At 34.5% G+C, this 27,322-nt stretch overlaps 2 protein-coding genes across 2 annotated transcripts; one reads left to right on the forward strand and one right to left on the reverse strand.

The window, feature by feature from the left end:
- Nucleotides 1-1,081: 1,081 nt before the first annotated feature.
- Nucleotides 1,082-10,826, forward strand: LOC130966510 (protein NRT1/ PTR FAMILY 6.3). Its single transcript, XM_057891325.1, has 6 exons — nt 1,082-1,375; nt 1,481-1,658; nt 1,879-1,918; nt 2,165-2,736; nt 8,670-9,147; nt 10,201-10,826. The coding sequence occupies exons 1-6, from the start codon at nt 1,261-1,263 to the stop codon at nt 10,600-10,602; spliced, it is 1,785 nt and encodes a 594-aa protein (XP_057747308.1). The 5' UTR covers nt 1,082-1,260; the 3' UTR covers nt 10,603-10,826.
- Nucleotides 10,827-11,599: 773 nt separating this feature from the next.
- Nucleotides 11,600-14,278, reverse strand: LOC130979441 (villin-3-like). Its single transcript, XM_057902892.1, has 6 exons — nt 14,233-14,278; nt 14,036-14,098; nt 13,617-13,678; nt 12,998-13,219; nt 11,825-12,036; nt 11,600-11,603 (listed from the first exon to the last, which is right to left on the reverse strand). Exons 1-6 carry the CDS (start codon nt 14,276-14,278, stop codon nt 11,600-11,602), a joined length of 609 nt encoding a protein of 202 aa, XP_057758875.1.
- Nucleotides 14,279-27,322: the final 13,044 nt, after the last annotated feature.

Below are 27,322 nucleotides of genomic sequence, written 5' to 3' on the forward strand. Positions count from 1 at the left end.
CAACACAAGAAAGCAGAAGCGCAAAACAGAGAGCGAAGAGAGCGGAGAAAAGAAGTTACGAAAAGGACGAAGGAGAGAAACCGTTTCTGGGTTTTCAAAATCAAAATAAAGAGCCTAAGGGAAACGGGGCAATTAATGTTAAAATTAATGAAGGCATTAAACCCTCGCACGTTCCCAAAGCACCGATACAAAAGCGCGCGCTTTTAGAGGAAAAACCTTCTACATTCAAAAGCTTCTACAAAGGAATCGACAAAATGCTTGAGTTCGGCTTCACTAGAGAAGGACCGAAGTCCAGGACTCGACCTCAAACAAAAAGACCGAGCTCAAGCAGGGGCACTGTTCATACCCTGGGTCGAGCTGTTCGACCCGGGATGTTCTACAGACAAAGCGACCGACCTCTTTAGGTCAAGCGGATCGACTTCTTCGCAAAGAACTCGGTCCAAATCGACAGGAAAGCCCAAAGAAGGGCCCAACTCAAGGAATACGATAACGATCCAAGGGCAGCCCAAGCCTATAGAGATAAGGGCGGTTCCATGGAAGATAAGCTAACCTCGACAAAAGATAAGATAAGATAAGATAACTAACTTATCTTATCTAAAGAAGGTCACATCTCACCATTATAAATACACTGGAGCACCCAAGTATAACTCATACTCTGATTCTACTCAATACCTGTTTAATACCCTTGCTAACTTAAGCATCGGAGTCCCTTGCAGGTACCCCCCACCCTTCGGTAACAAGGGATCAGCAACATTCTCCGTTCCACAAGTCGGACACACCAGCTCCGGCTGCTACACACCTGCCGGACACGTCGGTTCCGACCAGCACAGAAGATCTCGTCCAAAATCGACCTACAGTTTCAGGTAAACCCTCGGAACAAAAATATTTTTGGATTCATAGAGCATTTGTCATTTAGAAAACAATTTTCTGGATTTCAAACACTAGATAACAATTTGTATAAAAAATAAAAAAATAAAAAACGGCATCATAATTAATTTAATGTATCCTAGTTCATGATTGCCGAGGAGGAACTTAACTTTTTTCACACATAATTCTAATGAATGATTGGGTAGCTAGCTAGGCGAAGAGCCTCTCTCATCTATGATGAACATTTTTAAAATCTCAGTCGTAATTCCTTCATGGTCCCTCCTCACCTCGCTCTGCTTATATATAAACACAAGCCTCCGAGAACCTTAACTCCCTCGCCCTCACCCAACTTGGTGACCTTTTCCCGTCTCTTCTCGATCTCCCCAATCAAAAATGGCAACTTTGCCTCAAACACAAGGGGAGACCATTCCCGATGCCTGGGACTACAAGGGTCGCCCAGCTGAGAGGTCCAAAACTGGTGGTTGGGCTGCTGCAGCCATGATCTTAGGTCCATATTACTATTACCACACAAATGTTTTTTTAATTTGTACAGAGATTACATGATGAGAGTGTAAAGTTAATGTCTTGTTTTGATTGTTTTTATGTATAATAGGAGGAGAAGCATGTGAGAGGTTAACCACGCTTGGAATCGCGGTGAATCTGGTGACGTATTTGACGGGTACGATGCATTTAAGAAATGCTGCTTCTGCAAACATAGTAACCAACTTCCTCGGAACCTCTTTCATGCTCTGCTTGCTCGGTGGCTTCTTGGCTGATACTTTTATTGGAAGGTAGAATGTTGCTTTCTTAATGCTTTGTGTTCAATGATACTTCAATCTCCTTGGAATATTTTACTTCCAAAAGGGAAAAAAAAAGTGTTTGAAAGACAAGAGCTGGATTTAATTATTTGTTTATATATATAATTTTTTTTTATTCAGATTAACTTTTGTCTTTGCACTTTTTACATGTGATCACTCACTGGTTTTCTTTTGTCCATTCTGTCCGTGACAGATACCTCACCATAGCCATCTTCGCAACCGTTCAAGCAACTGTAAGACATTCCATTTCATCTCTTTTAATCATCTTTCCACTATGTTTATATTTAGGACTTGTTTGCGAGCTAGACTTTAAAAATATATCCTAATAAATTTCCAACTCGCAAACAACCCCTTAAAACAAAAATTACTTGGCTTCCTTTGGTGAAACAGAGCATGTTCTGCTCTCAAGTTCAGTTTTTTAATTTCTTTGGTTAGATATTAATAAAAATTGTGTGTATGATATTGTGTCGATACAACAGGGAGTAACAATCTTGACAATATCAACCATAATTCCGGGACTACACCCTCGGAAATGCAAAGACCCATCCACACCTTGTGTACCTGCATCAAATACGCAACTCATGGTACTATACTTGGCGCTATACACAATCGCCCTCGGCACCGGAGGCCTCAAATCTAGCGTCTCAGGCTTCGGCTCCGACCAGTTTGACGAGTCGAACAAAGGGGAGAAGGGACAAATGACTAAGTTCTTCAACTGGTTCTTCTTCTTCATAAGCATAGGGTCCCTTTTGGCGGTTACGGTTCTTGTTTATATTCAAGATAACTTTGGCAGGGATTGGGGTTATGGTATATGTGCATGTGCTATATTGTGTGGATTGGTTGTGTTCTTGTCTGGAACTAGAAGGTACCGGTTCAAGAAACTGGTGGGGAGCCCGCTGACGCAGATCGCGGTGGTGTTTGTGGCGGCATGGAGGAAGAGGAGGTTGGAACTGCCATCAGATTCGTCGTTGCTGTTCAACGTTGATGACATCATCTCTGATGAAGCAATCAGTAAGAAGAAGCAGATGTTGCCTCATACCAAGCAGTACCGGTAACACTTTTACCTAAATTTTTACCTTATTATAAACAGTCCGTACACACATACATTACGTATTCATTTATCGGTATTGTTAGAAAAAAAAAAACAAAAAAACAAAAATAGACAGAAATTATTTTATTTAATATTTATTAATTATTATAATAATTAATAAATATTATTTATTATTAAATATTTTCGTTCATATATTACTCAGTCTAATCATATTAAATATAAATTAAAATTATTTAATAAAATTAAATATTAATTAAAATATATAAATATATATTAACATTAAATTAAATTATATATATTTATATAATAATTAATTTTAAAAATTAATTTTAATATATAAATAACTTTTTTTATTCACTTATCCATCTTTTTAGCGTCAATCATACTTGAAATTAAATTTGAGACATCAATGCATCAAGCTAACACTAGAAATAGTCAAACAGGGGGTGGAAAAAAGTAACCAGACAGATAAGGAATTAAATATCTTCTCTGCCTTAAAAGGAAAAAAAAGCAACTTTATAATTTTTTTTCAGATATTCTAATAAATTGTAGGAAGAATATTACGACATTAACATTTTTAGTTTAAAAAAAAAGAAAATTAATTAGTATTAATTTAAATATAAAATAAAAATAAAAAATTATTGGTTGTCTAAAATTTTTAATTTTTTTATTATATAATCCTTTTATACTATTTTATATTAATTGTGATTATTTTTTTAATATATATAAATTAAAGTATTCATATTATATTATGTTCAAATACATTAATTTTTCCTTACAAATACATTTATTTCTCCAATACACCAAAAGAAAATCAAAACAAAAATCAATTTAATAAGGATGTCAATTTAATAAAGATGCAATAACTTATAATAATGCTATTAAATTAATCAATCTCGTCAAATAATTAATAAAGATCTAATCAACAACAAGTTAACAAATATTTTTAAATTATATTTTATATTAATTAATTATTATTAATTAGTTATTATTTAAGTTTTATTTTTAGAAAATATAAAATTAATAATTCTTAATTATAATTATCTAAAATTAATTAGATGTTATTTGTCTATATTTTTCCTAAATTAATATATTTAGTTACAGTTCCTTCAACCTTGGGAAAGAAAAAGTAGTGGATAATTACATATTGGCCCCACCTTTTATTTCCCTTCCTCACAAAGCGTTCTTTCTGCATATTTAACCAGATTTAATGCTTGATGGGTTTAGTGTATATACTAATTATATTAGAACTGCTGATTGCTGACATTAGATTTCAAAAGTAATTACAAAAACAAATGATTGCGTGCAAACATAGGACACTTCAAAATTTCGAAGGGAGAAACTTATAAAAATGTAAATTCATGATTCGGAAAAAAATATGAATAATCGAGTCTAGATAGTTACGTTTCCGTGAGCCTTGGGATAGTTGAGAACATCCCTGGTTGAATAAACGGTGCAAAAATATTTATAAAACCATTGAAAATTATTTTGATAAAATAATTTTTAGTCCAAATTCATAAAAATAGTTTGTGATTTTAATTTAAAAATTGATCACTCCGTTAATAATCAAATTCATATTTAAAATATTACTCTTTTTTAAATTGATTCTCCAATAATTTTTTAATCATATTATTAGTTTTAAAAAATAAAATATAAATCAAATTATTTTTTTCGTTAAGTTAATTAAATGATGATATATCATATTAAGTGGTACATAACATAATAATTAGTTAATATATCAGATCATTGACACTTAATATACCACTTATTATTTAACATATATCATAAATTTATTTGTAATTAAATTAGTCCCTAAAAATATACACGTTAATAATTTTTATCTCTAAAATTTTAAAATTGATCAAATTAATTTTTTATAAATTTTTCATATTTTTTTATAATACTAAATTCTTAACATTTCTTAATCCTACTCATTTTAATCTCATTTTTTATACTTTAATAAACAAAATTTTCTTTAAATAAATAATAAAAATAATTAAATTATTATAAAGTTATCTTTTTATTTATAATTTTTTATTTTTAAATTTTAATTTTTTTGTAGTGAAATTTTTTATAGAAATAATTTTATTAAATTATTATTAATTATATACTAAAAATTTTAATTTTTTAGATTTTACCGAATAAATATATAATAATTATTTTAAGTGTTTTAAATAAAGGTTTCATTAGTGATGACCATGGATGGGCCCCGTGTATGAATTGAGCCTTTTTAGCTATCAATCAGAATTCAGAAACAAAATTGTCTACCAAATACTTACATGATTGAGAACTAAAGTTGATCATTGAAATGGACAACTATTGTTTTAGGCTCTTCTTTTGTTTTTATGCTGACTGGGGTGGCCTCCCATGTTATTCCATGAGCTCAAAGGAGAAATTAAAATAAATTATGGAATAATTAGCACATCATGTTTATGCTCCGGATGCTATGTGATTGATTACTTTTCATCATAATCATATTTATTAGATACGTGTATCTCAGAGAAAAATTACTTAAAATAATAGATTTTAATATTATTATATTACAGTAATTACAATAATTATGTAAATATTATTAAATTAAAGTTATAATTTTTTGTATTTTAGTAATATTTTTTTAAATAATATTTTTTTAAAATATTATTTAATAATAAAAAATATTATTTTAATTTTAATTATAATAATATTATTTTTAAAATCTTATAATTATTATATTACTATATCATAGTCATATTGAAGAAATCCTACTTAAATATAATATTTTCGTCACATAACTACTCGTGACATTACTTGACACTATAAGAATGAATATGTTTCTTAACAGATAATAATTAGGACGTTGACACGTTTGATATAATGTAAAGGATTCTTTAAACCTTCCTCTCCTTGATCAATGACACTCGTATGAGTGTCCTTTTTATTTGTTAAAAGTAAATATCTTCCGCTCTTTTTTATCCTATCTTCTTGTTTACTCAACTTGCGAGCGGTGACCACAGAAGTTATAACAGCTTAATTATAATGCTAGAAAAAAAAAAAGGTATTTACTATTGGAGGAAATTAAAATGCTCCCTTTCTTCTCTAGGTAAATTTCAACCACAAATTATAAAAGAGGTTTGCATAATCATCACTCTTATTATGATAGTACTAGTTAAGAAACCATAAAATGGAAATTTTATTTTGATACATACATAATAGACGCAAAATATTTGTTATACATAATTATCATAGAGTGTTAAATTAAATCAAATATCATTAAAGAAAATGATATTCTCTTCTTTTACAAGATGTGTAAATAACACTCATCTCTTTTATCGGATTAAGATAATAATATATTCTTTAATCTACTTTTGACTAAAGTATTGTATAATAACCATTATAATTTTATATATATATGAACCAGGGATAATTGTTTATTGGTTGATTTAAATAATAATAATTTTATTATTATTATTATTACCAATGAATTATTATTAATTTATATATATATATATAATATTAAACAGCATTTCAGTCAAATAAAATAAATTATATATATTATTAATTTTATAAACAATTGTATATTTTCTAAATAAAAAAAGTATTATTTGGATATCTTACCATTGTTATTTCCTCTATTATTTATTTATTTCCTCTACAAATAGAAAATAAATAGTGTTTACATAGAGTATATTAAAATAATGATAAATTTTAATATTTCTTGTTTACTTGTTCCAATAAGATTCTATTTTGCTGAAGATCACTATAGGTAAAGGGTAGTTGAACAAAGTAACATTTAATCATTCTGGGGATGGAGGGAGTCTCTCACGTTATCCACTCCCTTCCTAGTATCCCATTATTCCTTTTATATTTTACTTACAAAAAAATGATATGCATTGATGTATGTCCCCTTAATCCACAAACAACTATCATTTTAGGGTAAAACATAGAATTAGGAATAGAAACTCAAAAAACACTACTAAAAAAAATCATATATATATATATATATATATATATATATATATATATATATATATATATATATATATATATATATATATATCTCCTTAATGAAACTCTTAATTAAGTTGGGCTGATGAATTAATAATCAACTTTTTAAAAATAAGATTTGATTGTTAATACATAACTGTGCAATTAGCAAAAAAGAATTACACTAAAATTCATCTATGTATGTGAAAGTTATAGCCAAACAATTTATTAATATATAAATAGAATATAGAATAAATATCCTTTCCGGTACCTAATTATTTGTCTGATGGACTTTTCACCCCTTAAGAAATCTAAAAACTCAAATCGGTCCCTATCTACTTTGAAATATGTACATTCCAGTCCCTATCAACTTTGAGTAAATATCTTTCTGGTCCTTGGTAATGTCCTTTCCGGTCCCTAACCAAGGACTGGAACGTACATATATCAAAGTAGATAGAATCGATTTGGGTTTTTAGATTTTTTAAGCAGTGGAAAGTCCATCGGACAAATGATTAGAGATCGGAAAGGACATTTACTCTAGAATATATAATTATTGTTCACTTGTGAATGCAAGCAGTAGTACCCTTTGATTTTTAAAAGAAAAGAATAAAGATTAAAAGTCCTAATTTATTTTTAAAATTATTTTTTAATATTTAAATGAGAAAAATGTAGATATATATTTTATTTTTTGAAAATATCAAAACGCAAAAATTAAGAAAATAATTACAGAGATTCCCAATTATCTTTCCAAATAAAATTAGTGGAAGTAGAAATCACTAGGACTAAAGCAGTGGCAAGCCTGTTCCTCAGTTTACGTGCACGCCTCATGTCCATATGCATATGTGTCCTATTCACCAATCAACCCCTCTCGTTCTATAGTCTTTCATACCTTAATTTTTGTCGCTGTCTTCCACCCAACCAACCCAACCTTACTGTGATACTGTCACGGACGTGAACATGGTTTTTATTGTTTGTGCCATCTCTAGGTCCAAGGACTACCTATGATAAATCATGAAGTTGCATTTCTAGCCCCAGATGATAGATAAATAGAATTTATTTTTATTAGAATTATTATTATAATCATTTATATTCTTTCTTTTATAAGTTTACATTTTTTAAAAAACTAATATCATGATAGTATCAAATTTTTTATAATCTAAAATTTTTAGAATTCGATTTTTGTTGATCCAAAAAATAAAAATTTTAATATAAGACAAATAAAAGAATAAAAAATTATGCCTATATAAAATATTTATAAAAACTCAAAAATTTTTGTGTGAAAAATATATTAAAAATATAATTATTTATTTATTTTTTTTATCGGTTTAAACTTTTAGAAAAAAAAAATATACTAAAAGATAGTATTTCTCATTACATAAATATTTTCCACTTCTTACACCAAATCAACTCATATATACACTGCTGTTAAATGATGTGTAGGATTAATTGATCATGGTCTCATATTTTTGCAGTAATAAAAATAAATAAAGCTTCTTTATTCGGTTGCTGTGCCCGATACATGCATGCAAGCTCTTTGAGAAAATAAACAAAACATACACTAACTTCGTGCTAATTACTACCAAAACCTTATTATCAAATGAGTACAAGCACCACTCATATCACGTGGTATTCTGGCAAGGTGTGATTCTATCTTGTCTGTTATACACTAATAGGAGGTATAGAGCCCAGTCAATTTTGTATTCAATTGTCAAACCCGCTTGCTCTCTGAGATTAATGCTAGCTCCTACCATGAATTGGAATCTATAGAATTTCGGATACCCTTTTATCAAAGGAAGTTAATTTGGACATCCCTTTCAATAAATTCTCCTTGGTATTCGAAAGAACTTTGAAATCAATCACATACTCAAATTAAACATTTTTGTGTTTGAATAATAATTTTATTATTATTATTATTATTATTATTATTATTATTATTATTATTAGATAATTGAATGGTATGCTCTTTTCAGATTCTTGGACAAGGCAGCAATTAGGGACTCAAACACCGTCGGCGGCGAAACCACGGCGGAGAGAAAATGGTATCTATCAACCTTAACCGACATTGAAGAAGTAAAAATGGTTTTAAGGATGTTGCCAATATGGGCCACCACCATCATGTTTTGGACAATCTACGCTCAAATGAGCACATTCTCAGTGTCACAAGCCACCACCATGGACCGCCACATCGGAAAATCGTTCCAAATCCCCGCGGCATCACTCACCGTCTTCTTCGTCGGAAGCATACTCCTTACCGTCCCCGTCTACGACCGCGTGGTTGTCCCAATCATGAGAAAATCACTCAAGAACCCGCAAGGGCTGACGCCTTTGCAACGTATCGGCGTAGGGTTAGTACTCTCAATCTTCGCCATGGTTGCAGCCGCACTCACTGAGATAAAGCGATTAAGGGTCGCTGAGTCACATGGATTGGATCATGATGATGCTTCTAAGGTATAACATTCTTCATTTTAACTCGCATGGATATAATTCAACTATGTTAGGTGTACATACAAAATTTATCACTAACAATCAGTCTGTGTAAATAATTTAATTAAATTCTTTTTAAAAAAATAATTTAAACAATAAAAGTGGATATTAAAAATAATTTATAAATAATTTATTTTATATTTAATTTTTTTATTTTAAAAATATTTTTTTAAAAAAATATAATAAAAAAAAATTTATTATAAAAAAAGTTTTTTTTTTATTTTTTTATAAGTATTTAAATAATTTTTTAAAAAATTACAACTTTATTTTAAAAATTATACTAAATATTAATATTATATTTTTCCATAAGTTAAAAATTAAAAAAATTACTTATGAACTTAATTAAACAGACTCTAAATCAACTATTTATATAAAATATATATTAAAATATAAAATATATTTTAAAAATAAATTAAATAATATGTACATAATAGCTGTTTTAACCATTAATTTTTGTATTCACATGTATACTTTTTTGGCAACTACTCCCATGAAGATGTCAAAAACATCTTCTCATGATGATCCTTATTTAAAAAGTGTAACTTATTTGTTTAGTAACACTTTTAATAAAGGTAACACTTTTACTTCAAATAAAAATCAAGCCATACAATCTATCATCCAATGGCCAAAATAAAATATCTTCACATGATGACAATCATAAAATCTTCATTGGAGTAGCCACCTACTTTTTTTTGTGCACATTTATGCATTGTACGATATTACTTTTAATATTATCGTGAGAGTATGCATGTGTCCAGAAAACTTAAATCGATAAGGGATATGTACATAAGTTTTTTTAAATTTGATCCGTGATTTGCAGTACAACAAACGCGCTGAATAATGGCAATTTATTTTGATAATAACAGGGGTTTAAAATTGTCGTTAAACCGACAATTTCAAATTAAATATTTTTTTTTTTGTAAATTTTGGTGTAAAATTATTTATTTTAAAAATTTAAGCTGATAAATTATTATGTCTTTAACAAATTGTGCGTATTTATATTTGTGAAACACACAGGTGGTCCCGTTGAGCGTGTTCTGGCTAATCCCTCAGTTCTTCTTTGTGGGGTCAGGAGAGGCATTCACCTACATAGGTCAACTAGATTTCTTCCTAAGGGAATGTCCCAAAGGGATGAAAGCAATGAGCACCGGTTTGTTCTTGAGCACCTTATCCTTAGGGTTCTTCTTCAGCTCCTTGTTGGTGACCATAGTGGACAAGGTCACCGGAACCCGAAAGCCATGGCTCGCCGACAACCTTAACAAAGGGAAACTCTACAATTTCTATTGGCTATTGGCTACTCTAAGTGCTTTCAACGTCGTGATTTTCTTACTATGTTCCAAGTGGTATGTTTACAAGGATAAAAGGCTTGCCGAGGAGGGCATTGAACTTGAGGAATCAGACACTGCTTACCATGCATAGCTTTTGCTTTATTTATATTATAACTCAAAGCCTAAAATTACCATTGTGGTTGTGTTAGCCATTGATGGATAAAGAAGAAATTAAAGAAAAAAAAATGTATATGTAACGGCCACAATTATCCCTGTAATGTTGATAGGATTGATACCACGTACAATAGCAGTGTTATGACCGCAGTTACAGTTGCGTAATCTCGTACCATGCATAGGTTTCTAATTTTGTTAGCAGCTGCTTAGTAGTGTATTTTTATCAAAGTGCAACAGCATCGGTTAACAATTTATATAATATTGCTAAGAAGATAATAACATGAAGTTATTTTATTTAATTTAATATTTATAATTATATATTTATTAAATTTAAAATTATATACTTATTATAATTAAAATTATTTTTTATTTTAATAATAATTAAAAAATATAAAAAAGAAATAAATGCATTAAAAAAAGGGCAAAAAACTAAATTATGACTCCCAATAATTTTTAAATTATGACCCTCAAACATTATTTAATTTATAATAATCTTTTTTCATTACAAGAAAAGCGGATACTAGCGGCGGTTTTTTAAGATTTGCGACAATTTGGAATTACTGCTAAACAGAATATTAGTAGTTTAAGGACGGTCGTTTTTTAAAACATGGGGATTGAATTTTGTGATAGTTTTCAACAACTGCTGGTATAACCACCACTATTCAAATATTTTGTGTCGTGGATGGAATTATGGTGGTTTTAAACTGTCACGTTATGGCCAAAGATAATTTCACCTTCTTTTGCGATGGTCACTAACCGTAGCTATTTGGTGCTGTAATTTTTTTCTTTCAAATTTGTGACGATTACAAATCGCCACCATTTATTGCTACTAATTTTTTAAATTAAAATATATTAATTTATTTTTTTTAAATATTCTGGGAATACATATATTTTTTTGGGGATTATTTTTTAAATTTAAAAATTTTATCAAGTCTTTCTAAAAATCTAAATTGAGTACGAGAACTCACAAAAATTTAACTGCAAAACAAATTAATATATTTATATTAATATCAATAAAGTATTTTTCTAATTAATAAAGTATATTAAACAAAATATATACTTCAAATAAAATAAAATCAAATTCTAATTTCTATTTTTCGCTATGTCCATCCAAAAAATTCGTCTGTGCAGCGATGTTTGGTGGCAGCTCTCCATCTTGTCGTTAAATTAGATAACTTATAACATTCTCTATTGCTTGCCTCTTTATCTTCTCTGTTGCTATATCATCCTCCATTGCCTTCCTCTTTAATTTTTCTACTGTTACTTCTTCCTCCACTGCCTTCCTTTTCAATTTCTCTGCTGCTACTTTATCCTCCGCTACCCTCCTTTTCAATTTTTCGGCTGTCACCTTTGCCTGTAATTCAAACAACATTCCTTGGGCCTCCTCTATTTGAGCTCCATCTAGAGGCGACTGCGAACTCAAATGGAAGAGTTGTCTTCACAACTAGAAAATGGATTAATACAGACAGATTTACAGACGGATTTAGTCTTTATTACAGACGAATTTTCGGTTACCGACGAAATTACCGACGGATGTTGTCCCTCTGTAAAAGCCCCATCGGAAATTATTTACCGACGGATTTTTTTTTCCGTCGGAAAATTACAGACGGATTTTTAGCAGTTACCGACGGATTTGCCCTCTGTAAATTTTCTATCCATTTCCCAAAGGCGACGAACTTTCCGATAGATTTTCCGTCTGTAATTACAGACGAATTTTTTGACGGATTTTCCGTCTGTAATTACAGACGGATTTTCCGTCTGTAAATTACAGAGGGATTTTTTGACGGATTTTCCGTCTGTAATTACAGACGGATTTTTCGACAGATTTTCCGTCTGTGATTTGAACTTTGAAAAATCATCCCACGTTCTGATTACAGACAGAAAATCCGTCTGTAAATCCATCAGTAAGGTAAAATATTTTTTTTTATTTTTCTAATTGCAAAATAAACTTGTTTTCATACAAAATAAATATAAATTTAATACAAATTTCATCTAATTTGTATTCGAATATTTATAATATTTCAAAAAATAAACAAATTCATCGTATTATGAAGTACTATAAACAAGCAAGTCAATATAATTCAAAACATAAACAAAATGTATTGATCATCAACTATAATTCCTAGTATATTGTTCAACTATACTAAAACTATCAGCTATAGTCTTCAGTGTCATCTTCATCCTCATCATCATCATAGTCCTCATCTGAAGACATTGAGGGTGGCGGATGGTAGTAGAACTGCACTAGAACTACTTGACGCTCTAACCTTCTTATAGTAGCTAATCTTTCTTTTGTGACACATTTAACTTAGACAATAAGAGCTATATTTCTCATCGGAAGTGCTAGTTTCCACAACAGGACTTCTAGTTACCACAGGAGAAGAATCAGGTGATTGTTTCTTCTTCTTAGCAGTAAGAACTTGAGAGAGAGAGCAGCTACTGCTGCTGCTCTGTGATCCTTGACTTCTTCTAGTTGTCTTAGGGCTAGAACTTTTGGTTTCGGATGATGATTTTAATGCAGAGTTTAAAGCAGCCAAAGCTTCTGCTCTTTGTCTTGGTCCTCCTTGATTCAGCCCATTCAATCTATCCTGTGACTGTAAGAGTAGAAAGTATTAGAAAGAAAGGCAAGTTCCAACAGAGTATGAAATCATCATGATCTGTGACTTGGTTTGGAGATGTTCAATTTAATTTAAAAATTATGATATCTTTCCTTCATTTTTCTTTTTGGCAAATTTAATTTAAATACTATGATATTCTTTCTTTCAATTTTCTTTTCGGCAAAGATGGAAAAACCTGAACCTGTACCTACCTAAATATAATTATTAAATTTACCACTAATAACAAAAGAAAAGATACCATATACAATATGCTTAAATGCTTCATCAAGCATAGTTAAACAGATATTCATTGCACAACATATTTACTGTACAGCATTAGAGTAAGAAAAACAGCAAAACTTTTGTCATCAGAATTAATAACTCAGGTCTATACCTCTACAGCATGGCGAATCCGAAAAGTAATGTCACCTTTTTCTAGAAAGAGTTCCCCTGAACCTGCATTGCATCAGGAAATAATCCATAAGGTGGCTCATTTTGAAACATGGACATGCACATGGATTACCTAATCAATTTCAGAAATCACACATATATCTGATATACTTTGGCTAAGTATATGTATTGATAGCATTATGTAGCACTATGCCAGCAAAAAAGTAATTGTCGGAGTCAAGTTGCTCATAGCTGATCCAAGAGTGTGAGAGTTGTAGCTTATGCCAGTGAAAACACAATTCTGCATCATAGTTATGTTGCAATGTATATCTCAGTAACAAAAGGTATCATCACTGAATGAGAAATCAAAGATATAAGAACAATTCCCAAAAATATTATATTTTAACTACTTTTGGGGCATACCCAACAAGGGCAAGGAGGAAGAATTTGCAAAGAAACGAGAAAGGAAGAGGTGGTGTTGTAGTTCTGCAAAACAAAGGAAAGGAAAAGAATTAGGTAGAGATGGAATACAGCCCAATCACAAAGTTGGAGATCTAACAAGGGAAGAAGACAAAAAACCAGGAACAAAGTTGGAGAAGGAGGACTCATCGGAACAGAACCGGCCAAATGGCTGGTGGGGAGGCCGGTGGTGTATGACTCTTCCATGGAACGCAATATATCACAGCCATCAATAAGTGGTAAATGAACTTAGATTCCAAAACCCTGGAAATAGAATTCTATAGCCATTACATAAAAGAAAATAGTTTATGCACTTTCACTTTCATGTTAGAGAGAGTGTACTAAATAAAAGATTTATATCGTTTCAGAATTTTGGATCATTAAGTTATGAAAAAATATATACCGTTTCAGAAAGCATTGCTAGTTCAGCTTGAACTTGTTGGTTCATTTCAGATGAGTTATACGAGTTTACAAGAATCTAGATTACTGCACTTGATCACCTTCATTTTCCCACACACCAGGCCTGAAAATATTTTAATTTGAGAGGGAGAAACAAGTAAGCAGCTAATTTGAGAAAATGTCCAAAATGGTGCAGTCACAGATGAAAATTGGCATTGATTGTATGAAATACCACAGTTAGCAACTTACGCATCAAGAAATAGCCCATCATCACTGAGACACTTCACTTTTGTACTCCTTGTATGACATCATTACACCATCCTCTTCCCTATCAAAGAATTTACACTCTAATATCAATAGAAACCTTTGATATTAATGACCGAACTGGCTATTAAAATAGACATCAATGTAATATGCTTCTCATCATGACAAAAACTTCAACAATGGTGGAAGGAAAAAAGAAAAAAAAGTGATGTAATTTTGTACCTCAACAATGGTGGAAGCATGGCAGCTGTTGAAGGGAGCTGATTTTTTAGGAAAAGTGAACTCCTCCAAAAGAGGCCCTTTTATGTAGCTGTTGCCTAAACCATCTGCTCCGGAAATTGTGGAGTTTCCCCCTACAAAACTTTGCTACTTGCTTTTAGTTCATTGCTTCAGAGTTGTCACTTGCAGTGTCAAGAACTCATATTTCTATAGACACAAGGACAAAACATCAATAATATAAAAGAAATGTAATCATATACTGAACCATTCCAAAGAAGATAACAATATAGGTCACAAGTGTAGCAAAAAAGCAAATAGTGAAATGGTAATGGAAAATCATAAAATAAAACAAAAGGAAAGATAGTCAGCTGTACCTTTGTTCAAAGGTAGATTGACTTAAACTCTTCCCATAAAAATTGAATGACAGCATTTAGAATTGAAACTTTAATCATGATAATAGGAACTTTTTATATGCTTAAATTAACTGTCTAGTCTATAATGGCATAGCTGGCATAATAACTAGAGCAGAAAATTATAAGCATACCTCTATGTTTTAATGCAACAAAGTGAAAATGGTGTATTAACAAGGGCATAGAGTATTATTTTTATTAAAAAACTTCTAGCAGTGAAAAGATAATAAACATTGCATATGTGTATTAACAAGGGAATGAAAATGGTGATGCAAAGAATTAGCATGAGTTTTGGGAAGATGAGAGCAAAAACACATACCTAGGTACTAACATTCAGTTTTTGCATAACCGCACGCCCATCTAATTGATAATAGAATTCCATGAGCTCAACCAATGCAAATACTGTAAGCAAGAAAGGAGCTATCATGAAAAAGTTTAGTTTTTTGTTCTCTTTTCTAAGCATCTAGTTTATTATCCTTAAAAAAGTGAAAAAAATTGGCACCAAATAAGAACTTTTCATTTTAAAAATAAAACTTGTGTGTGAAAAGGGTAGCCATAGTACAGAGAAATGGCTAAGAATAGAAAGATAAACATTGTCTCGGTTTATTAACACAAGAGAGTTAATCTTTATAATTTTTCAATAGAGCTGCCTCAAGAAGATCAAAAAAGTATAATCTTAATTTAAACTATAATTTAAAAGATTGTAAATGGCATAAATAATAAAAATATAAAGTTCATAAGAAAAAAAAAGTTATGAATTAAGCCCTTGCTCTAATTTGTTAATCTTTTGTTAAATGAATAAAAATATAAATATATGAACAACCTATAATAAACAGTATAAAAATAGTACAGCAACAAGAATTAAAAACATTTGAACATTAAAAAAATTGTTGATTTATTTTGTTATTTAAAATGAAAAAGGGAAGGCTGAGTAGTAGTACAGAGTGAAGAAAACCAAAAAAGAATAATTCAAAAATGATGTGAGCAAGGAAGGGTATATGTAGTACCAAAGCACCATTGCCAAATGTGTCATTCCAAATCAATATCCCATTTCTCAGCCTTTTCATCAAACAGCTTACATGCATCATTCGAAATGATTTGATTAAATAAAAAATTCATCACAGTAACCAAATAAATCACAAAAGCAAAAGCAAACGCTAGTTTAATCCCAAATTGAAAATGAAATCAAGCAGCAATTAAACTAACTGGAAGAAAAGATAGCATACCTTACCTAATGATGCCAGGGCATTTTGGCCAGTTTCACTGACCTTTTCTTCACTGTTTTTAAGGTAGTTTCATGCATTTTCTTAGGAAATAAGCTAGTTTTGGGTAGAATTTCACTTACTTCTTGATTCAAGTATACATTGTGCACTTTACATGATTTCATGAGGATTTTGCATGAATTATATGATAAATTGGATGATGCATGATCCTATGATTAAGAGCAAGACTTTGATGCACTCTATTTGTTTGATTTCAGGCAAAAAGAAGAGAAGAGCCATGTTAGTGGCTACGTTAGTTACACTAACGTGGGCACTAACGTGGAAGGAAGGAAAGTTGGAACGTTAGTGGCATTAACTTTGAAGAAAGGAAATGGAGCCAACGTTAGTGACACTTAACATTATCACTAACGTTGGACCAAGCTCATAAGTGGCCACGTTAGAGTCCACGTTAGCTTAGTTAACGTGGCCTCTAACGTTAAAAGGGGGAAGGAAGCCAACGTTAGTGACATTCAACATTGTCACTAACGTTGGCCTAAGTGCAAAATGCAACGTTAACTCCCACGTTAACTTGGTTAACGTGGGAGCTAACGTAAGAGGCAAGGGTGGTCGACAACGTTAGTGACACCCAACATTGTCACTAACGTTGAAAGCAACCACACAACCCCCAAGGAAGCCACGTTAACTTCCACGTTAACTTAGTTAATGTGGAAGCTAACGTGGATGAAAGAAGGTGATGGCCAACGTTAGTGACACTCAACATTGTCACTAACGTTGGAAGGAGCCACACAAGCCACAATGAGCCACGTTAACTCCCACGTTAACTCAGTTAACGTGGAAGTTAACATGGGCAAAAGTCCCACTTGGCAGCCTGACCATGCCTTCTTCAAACATGCATAACATGAGCCACAAAGCTCCAAATGAGGTGATTCCAGTGGCATTGGAAAGTAGAATTCCAGAGCTTTCCAAGCATATATGGCACTACATGGTTGACACTAAATTTGAGGGAGAAAACCTGCCCCGAAAGTGCAATGATGAACATAGTATCAACCTGTATTAAGGCCTACTGACCTCTTCACCTTCCAAGAAGTATAACTCGAGTTGTAGAGCTCCAAATGATGCGCTTCTAAAGGCATTGGAAAGTAGACATCCAGGGCTTTCCAACAATATATAATAGTATGGGGTGGACACTAAGTTTGAGCTTCAAAAACGGGAAATCACTGGCGTTATTGAGACTCAACATTTTCAGTAACGTTGGCATATATGCCAGCGACCATGTCCACTTCAAAGGAGCATAACTTGAGCTACAGAGGTCCAATTGAGGTGATTCTAGTTGCGTGAGAAAGCTGACATTCAGAGCTTTCCAACGATGTATAATACTTTATAGTGGGCATGAAATTGGAGTACAAACAAGAGGCATCTTTTAAGCCCCAAAAACACCAACTGGGCAGCAAGTGCAACGTTAGCCACAATAACTTTAGCACTAACGCCACACTTGTAGCGTTAGAGTGACTAACTTTAGCACTAACTTTAGCACCTGGACCTCAACTTGACTCACTTCTCTCTCAAGTCCACTTCAAAGCCCAAGCAAGCAAGCCCACAATTGTCAACCAATCAAGACCACAAGAAGCATCTAGAATAGGAATTTTCATTTAATTGTAATTTGCTTTTATTTTCATTTGTAATTTAGGAGAGCCTATATAAAGGCCTTAGTCTTTACATTGAAGGATCCTGGAATGGAGGGGTCTTCGGACTCCCTCCCCTCACACACTTTTCTTTCTTTTCTTGTACTTTTCATTTTATGAATTTTGAAGTTTCAATTTCAGTTTTAATCTTCATCTCTACTTTTATGCACTTTCTTTCTTTTCTATTTTGTTAGAGCAATGACCAACTAACTCTTTTTATTGGGTTAGAGAGCTCTATTGTGATTTAATGAATTAAGTGTAGTTCTTCTTCTTCTTCTTCTTTCTTTTCTCTTGATTTTACTAGAGAGCTTTCGATCTTCATCCAATTGGGTAGTTATCTTGGAAAAGAAACTATTCATACTTGGATCTCTTCTGAACCTTGAAAGAGGAATGAAGAGTTCATGCTAGAAATGCTTTCTCATGCTGGACCAAATTGGGTGTGGATGGATATGTGACTATAATCCTTCCAACACTTGATTTGGGAAATGCATGTGGTATAATCAGTGACCATGCTTCATCTCTTCTCATGAGCAATTGACCAAGGAATTGGCTATTGATCAAGATTTGAGAGATTGAATTACAAGTAATTGTAATTCGATCACTTAAGATTGCCAAGGAGATCAATGAATGATTAAGGAAGAGATGAGAATGAACTTGATCCGGAGGATTGCAATATCTCTTGATCCCAATGTTCATCTTATTTTTAGTTCTTACATTTACTTTTCTTGCCATTTTACTTCTCTGCACTCTATTGCTTTCTTTACTTTTCTGTAAATTTACAATTCCTGCTGCTCATCATCCAAATCTGAATCGTCTAACTAGGATAATCAATTAACCATTGATTGCTTAATCCATTAATCTCTGTGGGATTCGACCTCACTCTATTGTGAGTTTTTACTTGATGACAAATTCGGTACACTTGCCGAATGGGAATTTGTTGAGAGACAAGTTTTACTCCGATCAAGTTTATGGCGCCGTTGCCGGGGATTAACTGTGATTAACAAACTGCCGGTTGATTGATTTACTAGATTAGACACTTTTCTTTTATTTTTGTCTTTCTTTTGTTTCTTTATTTTCTTTTGCTAACCAACTGTTTGTGATATTGCCTCACTGGGAATTTCCTCATCTGTGACAATGGAGATTCCAATTTCTTTTGGTGATTATTGTTTGAGACAGAGCTTTCTGCAGGAAAGAAAGGAGCATCCATCATCTTTTGGTGATTATTGTTTGAGACAGAGCTTTCTGCAGGAAAGAAAGGAGCATCCATCATCTTTTGGTGATTATTGTTTGAGACAGAGCTTTCTGCAGGAAAGAAAGGAGCATCCGTCATATTTTAGGCAATCAAGTTTCATGAGAAACTCTCCACCACCCCAGAATGATTCACTTTACTATGCTCATGGTGGGTGGGAATATCAAGAACATGAAATGGGGTACTTTCTGGAGCCACAAAATGATCCATATTTTGGTGAAATTGATCACTACTCAAGTTGTGGCTGGGAAGATCATAATCAAAGAGATTTCACTCATTCATACCCCATTCATCAAGAGCCATCACCTCTCAATTATACAACCTCACCTCCAAGTTTTACATGCCTAAATTCTTCATCACTTGATTATGCCTCAACACAAAGTCCATACAAGTCATCCCATCAATCACACAACTCATTCCACACCCCTCAGCACAACTTCACCACAACACATCCATGTCACCACAACACAAGTCATCATATACCCATTTTTCAAGCTAATTTCACTTGTTTTATTAGTCTTTATGCACTTTCTTGCATCCTAAGTAAGTGGTTTGGAGTGAAAATGCATAACTTCCTTAAATCAAACAACCACCATGAAATTAATGTTAACTCATGAGGTTTAAGCTAAATTTAATTGATTTTTAATTGATTTATAAGCCTTGTGAATTTAGTGATACTTGGAGTGGTTGTTTTGGTTGATTGTAGGTGAAGAAAAGAAGAAAAGAGAAAGCGTGGCCTAAGAAAGCGTGGCCCAAGGAGAAGAAAACGTGGTCAAAGGAAGGAGAAGTGTGCCGCATGGAAGGGAGGAAGCAAGCATTGCCCTCCACAAGGGCACACTGCCCTTGTGGAGGGCAACATAAGGAAACAAGGCTTGAAGAGGCAACTCTGCCCTGCCCACGACAAGGGCAGAGCACAAAATTGTGTCTTGGATCAAAGAAGAGAAAAACCTTGCCCTGCCCTCCACAAGGGCAGTATCGAGCTCACTAGAGGAATAAATCAAAGGAAAAAGTTCACCTAAGCTTGCTACAAGAATCGAACACGGCACCATGAGGAAGCAAGGATTTAAGCCTCACTTTGGTACCAAGAGAACCAAGGAAAATAGGTAGCGTGTGTGTCATCCAAGTTTCGAACACGGGGCTTCAAGTTGGAAACATTGCCCTGCCCTCCGCGAGGACAGGGCAGCATTTTGTTGTGGCACGGCCAGCGCACCATTCTGGCGCACCAAGGCATCACTCGGCAGCACCAGCAGCACGCGCAGGCACCAAACTGGCGCACCAGAAATTTCTGCCCTGCCCTCCGCGAGGACAGGGCAGCATCCTGCAAGCACGCATCGCACGCACCAACGCACCAAGGCCGCACGCACCATTTTCTGCCCTGCCCTCCACAAGGGCAGGGCAGCCTCCTGGAAGCAAGTTTTCATGGGCCAAAAATTGAATTAAAAATCCAATTTAATTCATTTCTTCACCAAATCAAAAGCCCATACAAACCCCAAGATCCAAGAATAGAAAGTGTATAAATAGGAGCTAGTTTGATGTAATTAGAACTTTTTACTTGACTTTTGAATTTGGCACTTTCTTTGGAGCTTTGAATTTTGCAACTTTTCTTTGAGAGACTTGACCGAGATTTCAGAGAATTAGGGAGGAGAATTGATCTCTCTTCTTCCTCGTTCTTGCTTGGGCATTTTCTACTTTTCTTGTTTGAGTCTTGGGTGTTAAGAATTGAGGAAATTCTGTCTCAATCTCCACTCAAGAGCTCTTTAATTTCTCTTCTGCATAATTGAATTCATTTACATTCCCTTTACTGCTTCTTCTTCAATTTCTTGTCAATTGCTTTGAGAACTTGGATCTGGGAAGGCAATTGAGATCTAGGCTTTGCTACCTAGTCTCTGGAGTCCTGAGATCCCAATTTTCTTTTGGTTCTTCTGTGAACCCTTGCTGCACTCAATTTCCTTACTGTTTGAGTTCTAATTGCTTCTAATTCAATTTCTGCTCTATTAATTGTTGCAATTCAACTTCTCTTTGCTTAGATTCTGAAATCCCAGTCCTCAAATCCCTTTCACATTCAAGCAACTTATATTCCTTGCATTTTAAGTTACTGCAATTTACATTTCTTGCACTTTAAGTTTCAGTCATTTACTTTCTTGTTCTTTAAGATTCAGCAAGTTTACTTTCTTGCTCTTTAATTTACTGCAATTTTCCCCTCTCCCTTTACATTTCAAGCAATTTAGCTTCTGTTAAATACAAACCACTCAACCAAAACTTAATTCGCTTGACTAAATCAACCACTAAACTAAAATTGCTCAATCCTTCAATCCCTGTGGGATCGACCTCACTCATGTGAGTTATTATTACTTGATGCGACCCGGTACACTTGCCGGTGAGTTTTGTGTCGATCGTTTTCTGCACATCAAGTTTTTGGCGCCGTTGCCGGGGATTGAAATAGATTGACAATGATTAAGTGAAGTGGAGGTCTAGATCAAGCACTCTTTTTTTTTTCTGTTTCTCTAACACACTAACTGTTTGAATTTTTGCTTAAACTAACTAAAAATTCATTCTAGCAATAGATTGAAGTTTTATTAATTTTCTGGTTCTGTGTGTTTATTGTTGTGTGTTTGTATGTCAGGTACAGGAAGAGCCTCCCCTATTCTCTCTGAAATTGACCAAAGAACTCTTCGAAGAATAAGAAGAGCTGAAAGAGGGAAGAACGTCATTGGAGAGGAAGAATCTGAGGAGGAATTCCAAGAAATGGAAGGAGATCCATCAAATCCCAATCAACCAGAAGGAGGAGCCAATAATAACCAACAACAAAGAAGAGTACTGGCTTCCTACACATTTGCAAACGCTAGACATTGTGGGAGTAGCATTCTTCCCCCCAATGTCAATGCAAACAACTTTGAACTAAAGCCACAGCTCATCACACTGGTCCAAAACAACTGTTCTTTTGGAGGAGGGCCATTGGAGGATCCGAATCAACATTTATCTACCTTCTTAAGGATTTGTGACACTGTCAAAACCAATGGTGTGCCTCCTGACAGTTACAAGTTATTGCTCTTTCCATTCTCTCTCAGGGACAAAGCCACTCAATGGCTAGAAACGTTCCCAAAGGAAAGCATCAACACTTGGGATGACTTGGTGAGCAAGTTCCTTGCCAAATTTTATCCACCTCAAAGAATCATAAGATTGAAGACCGAGGTGCAGACATTCACTCAAATGGAGGCTGAGAATTTATATGAAGCATGGGAAAGATATAAGGCACTATTGAGGAAGTGTCCACCGGAGATGTTTACTGAATGGGATAAGTTGCAGAATTTCTATGAAGGACTTACTCTGAAAGCTCAAGAAGCACTTGATCACTCAGCTGGAGGCTCATTACAACTCATGAAAACGACAGAGGAAGCTCAAAACCTCATTGATATGGTGGCCAACAACCAATATTTCTTTGCTCATCAAAGACAACGCCAACCATCACAGAGAAGAGGAGTAATGGAGTTAGAAGGAGTGGATTCAATTCTAGCTCAGAACAAGATGATGCAGCAGCAGATTCAACAACAGTTTGAGCAAATGGCCAAAAGAATTGATGGCCTGCAAGTAGCAGCAGTGAGCACCACAAGCCAACCATCAACCACATGGGTGCAAAGTGAAGAAACCCAAGAGGAGCAACAGCAAGAGCAAGTCCAATACATGCACAACCAAAATCCTGGAACAAATGAAGTCTATGGTGATACTTACAATCCATCTTGAAAGAACCCTCCCAACCTCAGATGGGGAGACAACCACAATCAAAACCAACAACCATGGCAAAGAAACTCAAGTCAGAACAATTGGAAAAGCACAAACCACAACCCCCAGCCAAACACTAACCAAAATACATACAGAAAACCACAAAATAATTACCCCAACTCTAACCATCACCTACCCAATAACCACCCAACTAACCAAAGCACTTACCATCATCCAACAACACCCCAAAACCAACCCATCTCACAAGAATCTCAGAGGATCACTAATCTAGAGCTGCTCATGGAGAAAATGATGAAGAACCAAGAATTGACAACAAAGAACCAAGAAGCTTCCATGAAGAACCTAGAGAGGCAGATTGGGCAAATCTCCAAACAGATTTTTGTTGAAAAACCATCAAGCTCACTACCAAGTGACACCATTCCTAACCCAAAGGAAGAATGCAAGGTCGTGCAACTAAGAAGTGGAAAGATGTTAGTGGATGGTAACCAAGGAGCAACCAAGAATAATGACAATGAGCCAACAAAGAATGATGAAGCCATCAACAAGGACATGACAAGCAAGAATATCCCAAAAAAACTCACAAAGGAAAACAACCAACCACAGAATCTGAAGAAGGGAAAGCAGATCATGGAAGAACCAATTCCAAGACAACTTCAAGGGGAGAAAAGCTTGACACCCCTAATACCTTATCCACAGAGATTCCACAAAGAGACAAAGGATCAGCATTTCCACAAATTTCTTGAGACTTTCAAAAAGCTGGAAATCAACATACCTTTGGCTGAGGCATTGGAGCAAATGCCTCTGTATGCCAAGTTCTTAAAGGAGCTCATCAACAAGAAGAGAAGATGGAATGAGAAGGAGACTGTAATGCTTAGTGAAGAATGCAGTGCACTCATCAAAAAGGGACTCCCTCCCAAGCTTGAAGATCCTGGAGGTTTCTTCCTACCCTGCACTATTGGAAGCCTATTCATCAACAAGGGGATGTGTGACTTAGGAGCAAGCATAAATCTAATCCCATCTTCTTTAGTGAAAAAGCTTAGCATAGAGGAGGTGAAACCAATACAGATGTCTTTGGAGTTGGTGGACCAATCAGTAATATATCCTAAAGGGCTTATTGAGAACCTTTTAGTTAAGGTTGACAAGTTCATCTATCCGGCAGATTTTGTGATCCTGGATTCTTCAGAAAATGGAAACGACTCCATAATACTTGGTCGACCATTTTTGGCCACTGCTAGAGCCATTGTGGATATAGAGCAGGGAGAGCTAACCCTCAGGATGCATGAGGAGAGCATCACCTTGAAAGTCTTTCCAGAATTACAAAGGAATGAAGAAACAAGCAAGACAAGTGGTGACTTCCTTCCAAAGCAAGCAACCGATAAAACAATAGAACAGGAGAGTGAGCTTGTACAAGGAGGAGAAGGAATTCAAAAAGAGGTCGGGATGATAAACAAAAAGGGGGAAATCATAACCCAAGTCACTGTCAAAGGAGACAGATCAACAAGGAAGAAAAAGAAGAAAAACATGAAGAAGGCCTAAAAAGGGTGGAAGAACAAGAAAATTCCAACTGAGGGATTTTCCAAAGGTGACAAAGTACAATTAGTATATCAACAGCTGGGAACAGAAGATCATTACACTGTCAACCAAGTACTCTCTCTTGAGCACATTGAAATTGAGCATCAAGGCACACAGAGAAAGCTTACAGTGAGAGGTGACAAGTTGAGACATCACCAGCATCAACCACCTTAAAGGGAGTTCAATGTCAAGCTAGTGACAATAAAAGAGCGCTTCATGGGAGGCAACCCATGATTTAAGATTTCTGCCTTCTCTTTCATTCAATAAGCCATGATTACTTGAGCATGATTTTTGAACGTCCATAAAAAAAATGCATACATTGTTTTGAAGCACTGGTGGACGAAATTGTGATTCATTCTTTTCACTTCAACAATCCCAGGTAATGGCTCCAAAAACTTGGTGTCAATGCCATGGTTCACAACTTCGCACAACTAACCAGCAAGTGCACTGGGTCGTCCAAGTAATACCTTACGTGAGTAAGGGTCGATCCCACGGAGATTGTTGGTATGAAGCAAGCTATGGTCATCTTGTAAATCTCAGTCAGGCTTATCCATGTGGTTATGGGAGATTAGATAATTAAAAGATAAATAAAATAGGATAGAAATACTTATGTAATTCAATGGTGGGAATTTCAGATAGGCGTATGAAGATGCTGTGCTCCTCTTGAATATCTGCTTTCCTGCTGCTTTCATCCAATTCTTCTTACTCCTTTCCATGGCAAGTGGTGCGCGAAATCGTGATCACTACAACTTCGCACAACTAACCAGCAAGTGCACTGGGTCGTCCAAGTAATAAACCTTACGCGAGTAAGGGTCGATCCCACGGAGATTGTTGGTATGAAGCAAGCTATGGTCACCTTGTAAATCTTAGTCAGGCAGACTCAAATGGGTATAGATGATGAATAAAACATAAAGATGAAGATAGAGATACTTATGTATATCATTGATGAGAGCTTCAGATAAGCGTATGAAGATACTGTCCCTTCCGTTTCTCTGCTTTCCTACTGTCTTTATCCAATCCTTCTTACTCCTTTCCATGGCAAGCTTATGCAAGGGTTTCACCGTTGTCAGTGGCTACCTCCCATCCTCTCATTGAAAATGTTCAACGCACCCTGTCACTGCACGGCTATCCATCTGTCAGTTCTCAATCAGGCCGGAATAGAATCCAGTGATTCTTTTGCGTCTGTCACTAACGCCCCACCTTCAGGAGTTTGAAGCACGTCACAGTCATTCAATCATTGAATCCTACTCAGAATACCACAGACAAGGTTAGACCTTCCGGATTCTCTTGAATGCCGCCATCAGTTCTTGCCTATACCACGAAGACTCTGATCTCACGGAATGGCTGGCTCGTTTGTCAGGCGAGCACTCGATTGTCAGGTGATCAACCATGCATCGTGTATCAGGAATCCAAGAGATATTCACCCAATCTAAGGTAGAACAGAGGTGGTTGTCAGTCACACGTTCATAGGTGAGAATGATGATGAGTGTCACGGATCATCACATTCATCAAGTTGAAGAACAAGTGATATCTTGGACAAAGAACGAGCGGAATTGAATAGAAGAACAATAGTAATAGCATTAATACTCGAGGTACAGCAGAGCTCCACACCTTAATCTATGGTGTGTAGAAACTCCACCGTTGAAAATACATAAGAACAAGGTCTAGGCATGGCCGTGAGGCCAGCCTCCCAAAGTGATCAAAAGATCTAAAGAACAAGAGATTCCAAAGATCAAAAGATTCAAATACAATAGTAAAAGGTCCTATATATAGAGAACTAGTAGCCTAGGGTGTACAGAGATAAGTAAATGACATAAAAATCCACTTCCGGGCCCACTTGGTGTGTGCTTGGGCTGAGCAATGAAGCACTTTCGTGTAGAGACTCTTCTTGGAGTTAAACGCCAGCTTTTATGCCAGTTTGGCCGTTTAACTCCCATTTAGGTGCCAGTTCCGGCGTTTAACGGGGAAATCTGAAGGTGACTTTGAACGCCAGTTTGGGACATCAAATCTTGGGCAAAGTATGGACTATCATATATTGCTGGAAAGCCCAGGATGTCTAATTCCAACGCCGTTGAGAGCGCGCCAATTGGGCTTCTGTAGCTCCAGAAAATCCACTTCGAGTGCAGGGAGGTCAGAATCCAACAGCATCTGCAGTCCTTTTCAGTCTCTGGATCAGATTTTTGCTCAGGTCCCTCAATTTCAGCCAGAAAATACCTGAAATCACAGAAAAACACACAAACTCATAGTAAAGTCCAGAAAAGTGAATTTTAACTAAAAACTAATAAAAATATACTAAAAACTAACTAAATCCTACTAGAAACATACTAAAAACAATGCCAAAAAGCGTACAAATTATCCGCTCATCACAACACCAAACTTAAATTTTTGCTTGTCCCCAAGCAACTGAAAATCAAATAAGATAAAAAGAAGAGAATATGCAATGAATTCCAAAAACATCTGTGAAGATCAGTATTAATTAGATTAGCGGGGCT

Source organism: Arachis stenosperma, chromosome 1 (genome assembly GCF_014773155.1).
Source record: "Arachis stenosperma cultivar V10309 chromosome 1, arast.V10309.gnm1.PFL2, whole genome shotgun sequence".
NCBI classification, from domain to species: domain Eukaryota; kingdom Viridiplantae; phylum Streptophyta; class Magnoliopsida; order Fabales; family Fabaceae; genus Arachis; species Arachis stenosperma.

Coding starts and splice junctions, on each gene's coding strand:
- LOC130979441 (XM_057902892.1), bottom strand. CDS start 14,278: ATGGAAGAGTCATACACCACCGGCCTCCCCACCAGCCATTTGGCCG. Junction 13,679..14,035: donor TTCCTCCTTGCCCTTGTTGG/GTATGCCCCAAA, acceptor GATGCAATGCAG/GTTCAGGGGAACTCTTTCTA. Junction 13,220..13,616: donor GGATTCGCCATGCTGTAGAG/GTATAGACCTGA, acceptor CTACTCTTACAG/TCACAGGATAGATTGAATGG.
- LOC130966510 (XM_057891325.1), top strand. CDS start 1,261: ATGGCAACTTTGCCTCAAACACAAGGGGAGACCATTCCCGATGCCTGG. Junction 1,376..1,480: donor TGCTGCAGCCATGATCTTAG/GTCCATATTACT, acceptor TATGTATAATAG/GAGGAGAAGCATGTGAGAGG. Junction 1,659..1,878: donor GCTGATACTTTTATTGGAAG/GTAGAATGTTGC, acceptor TGTCCGTGACAG/ATACCTCACCATAGCCATCT.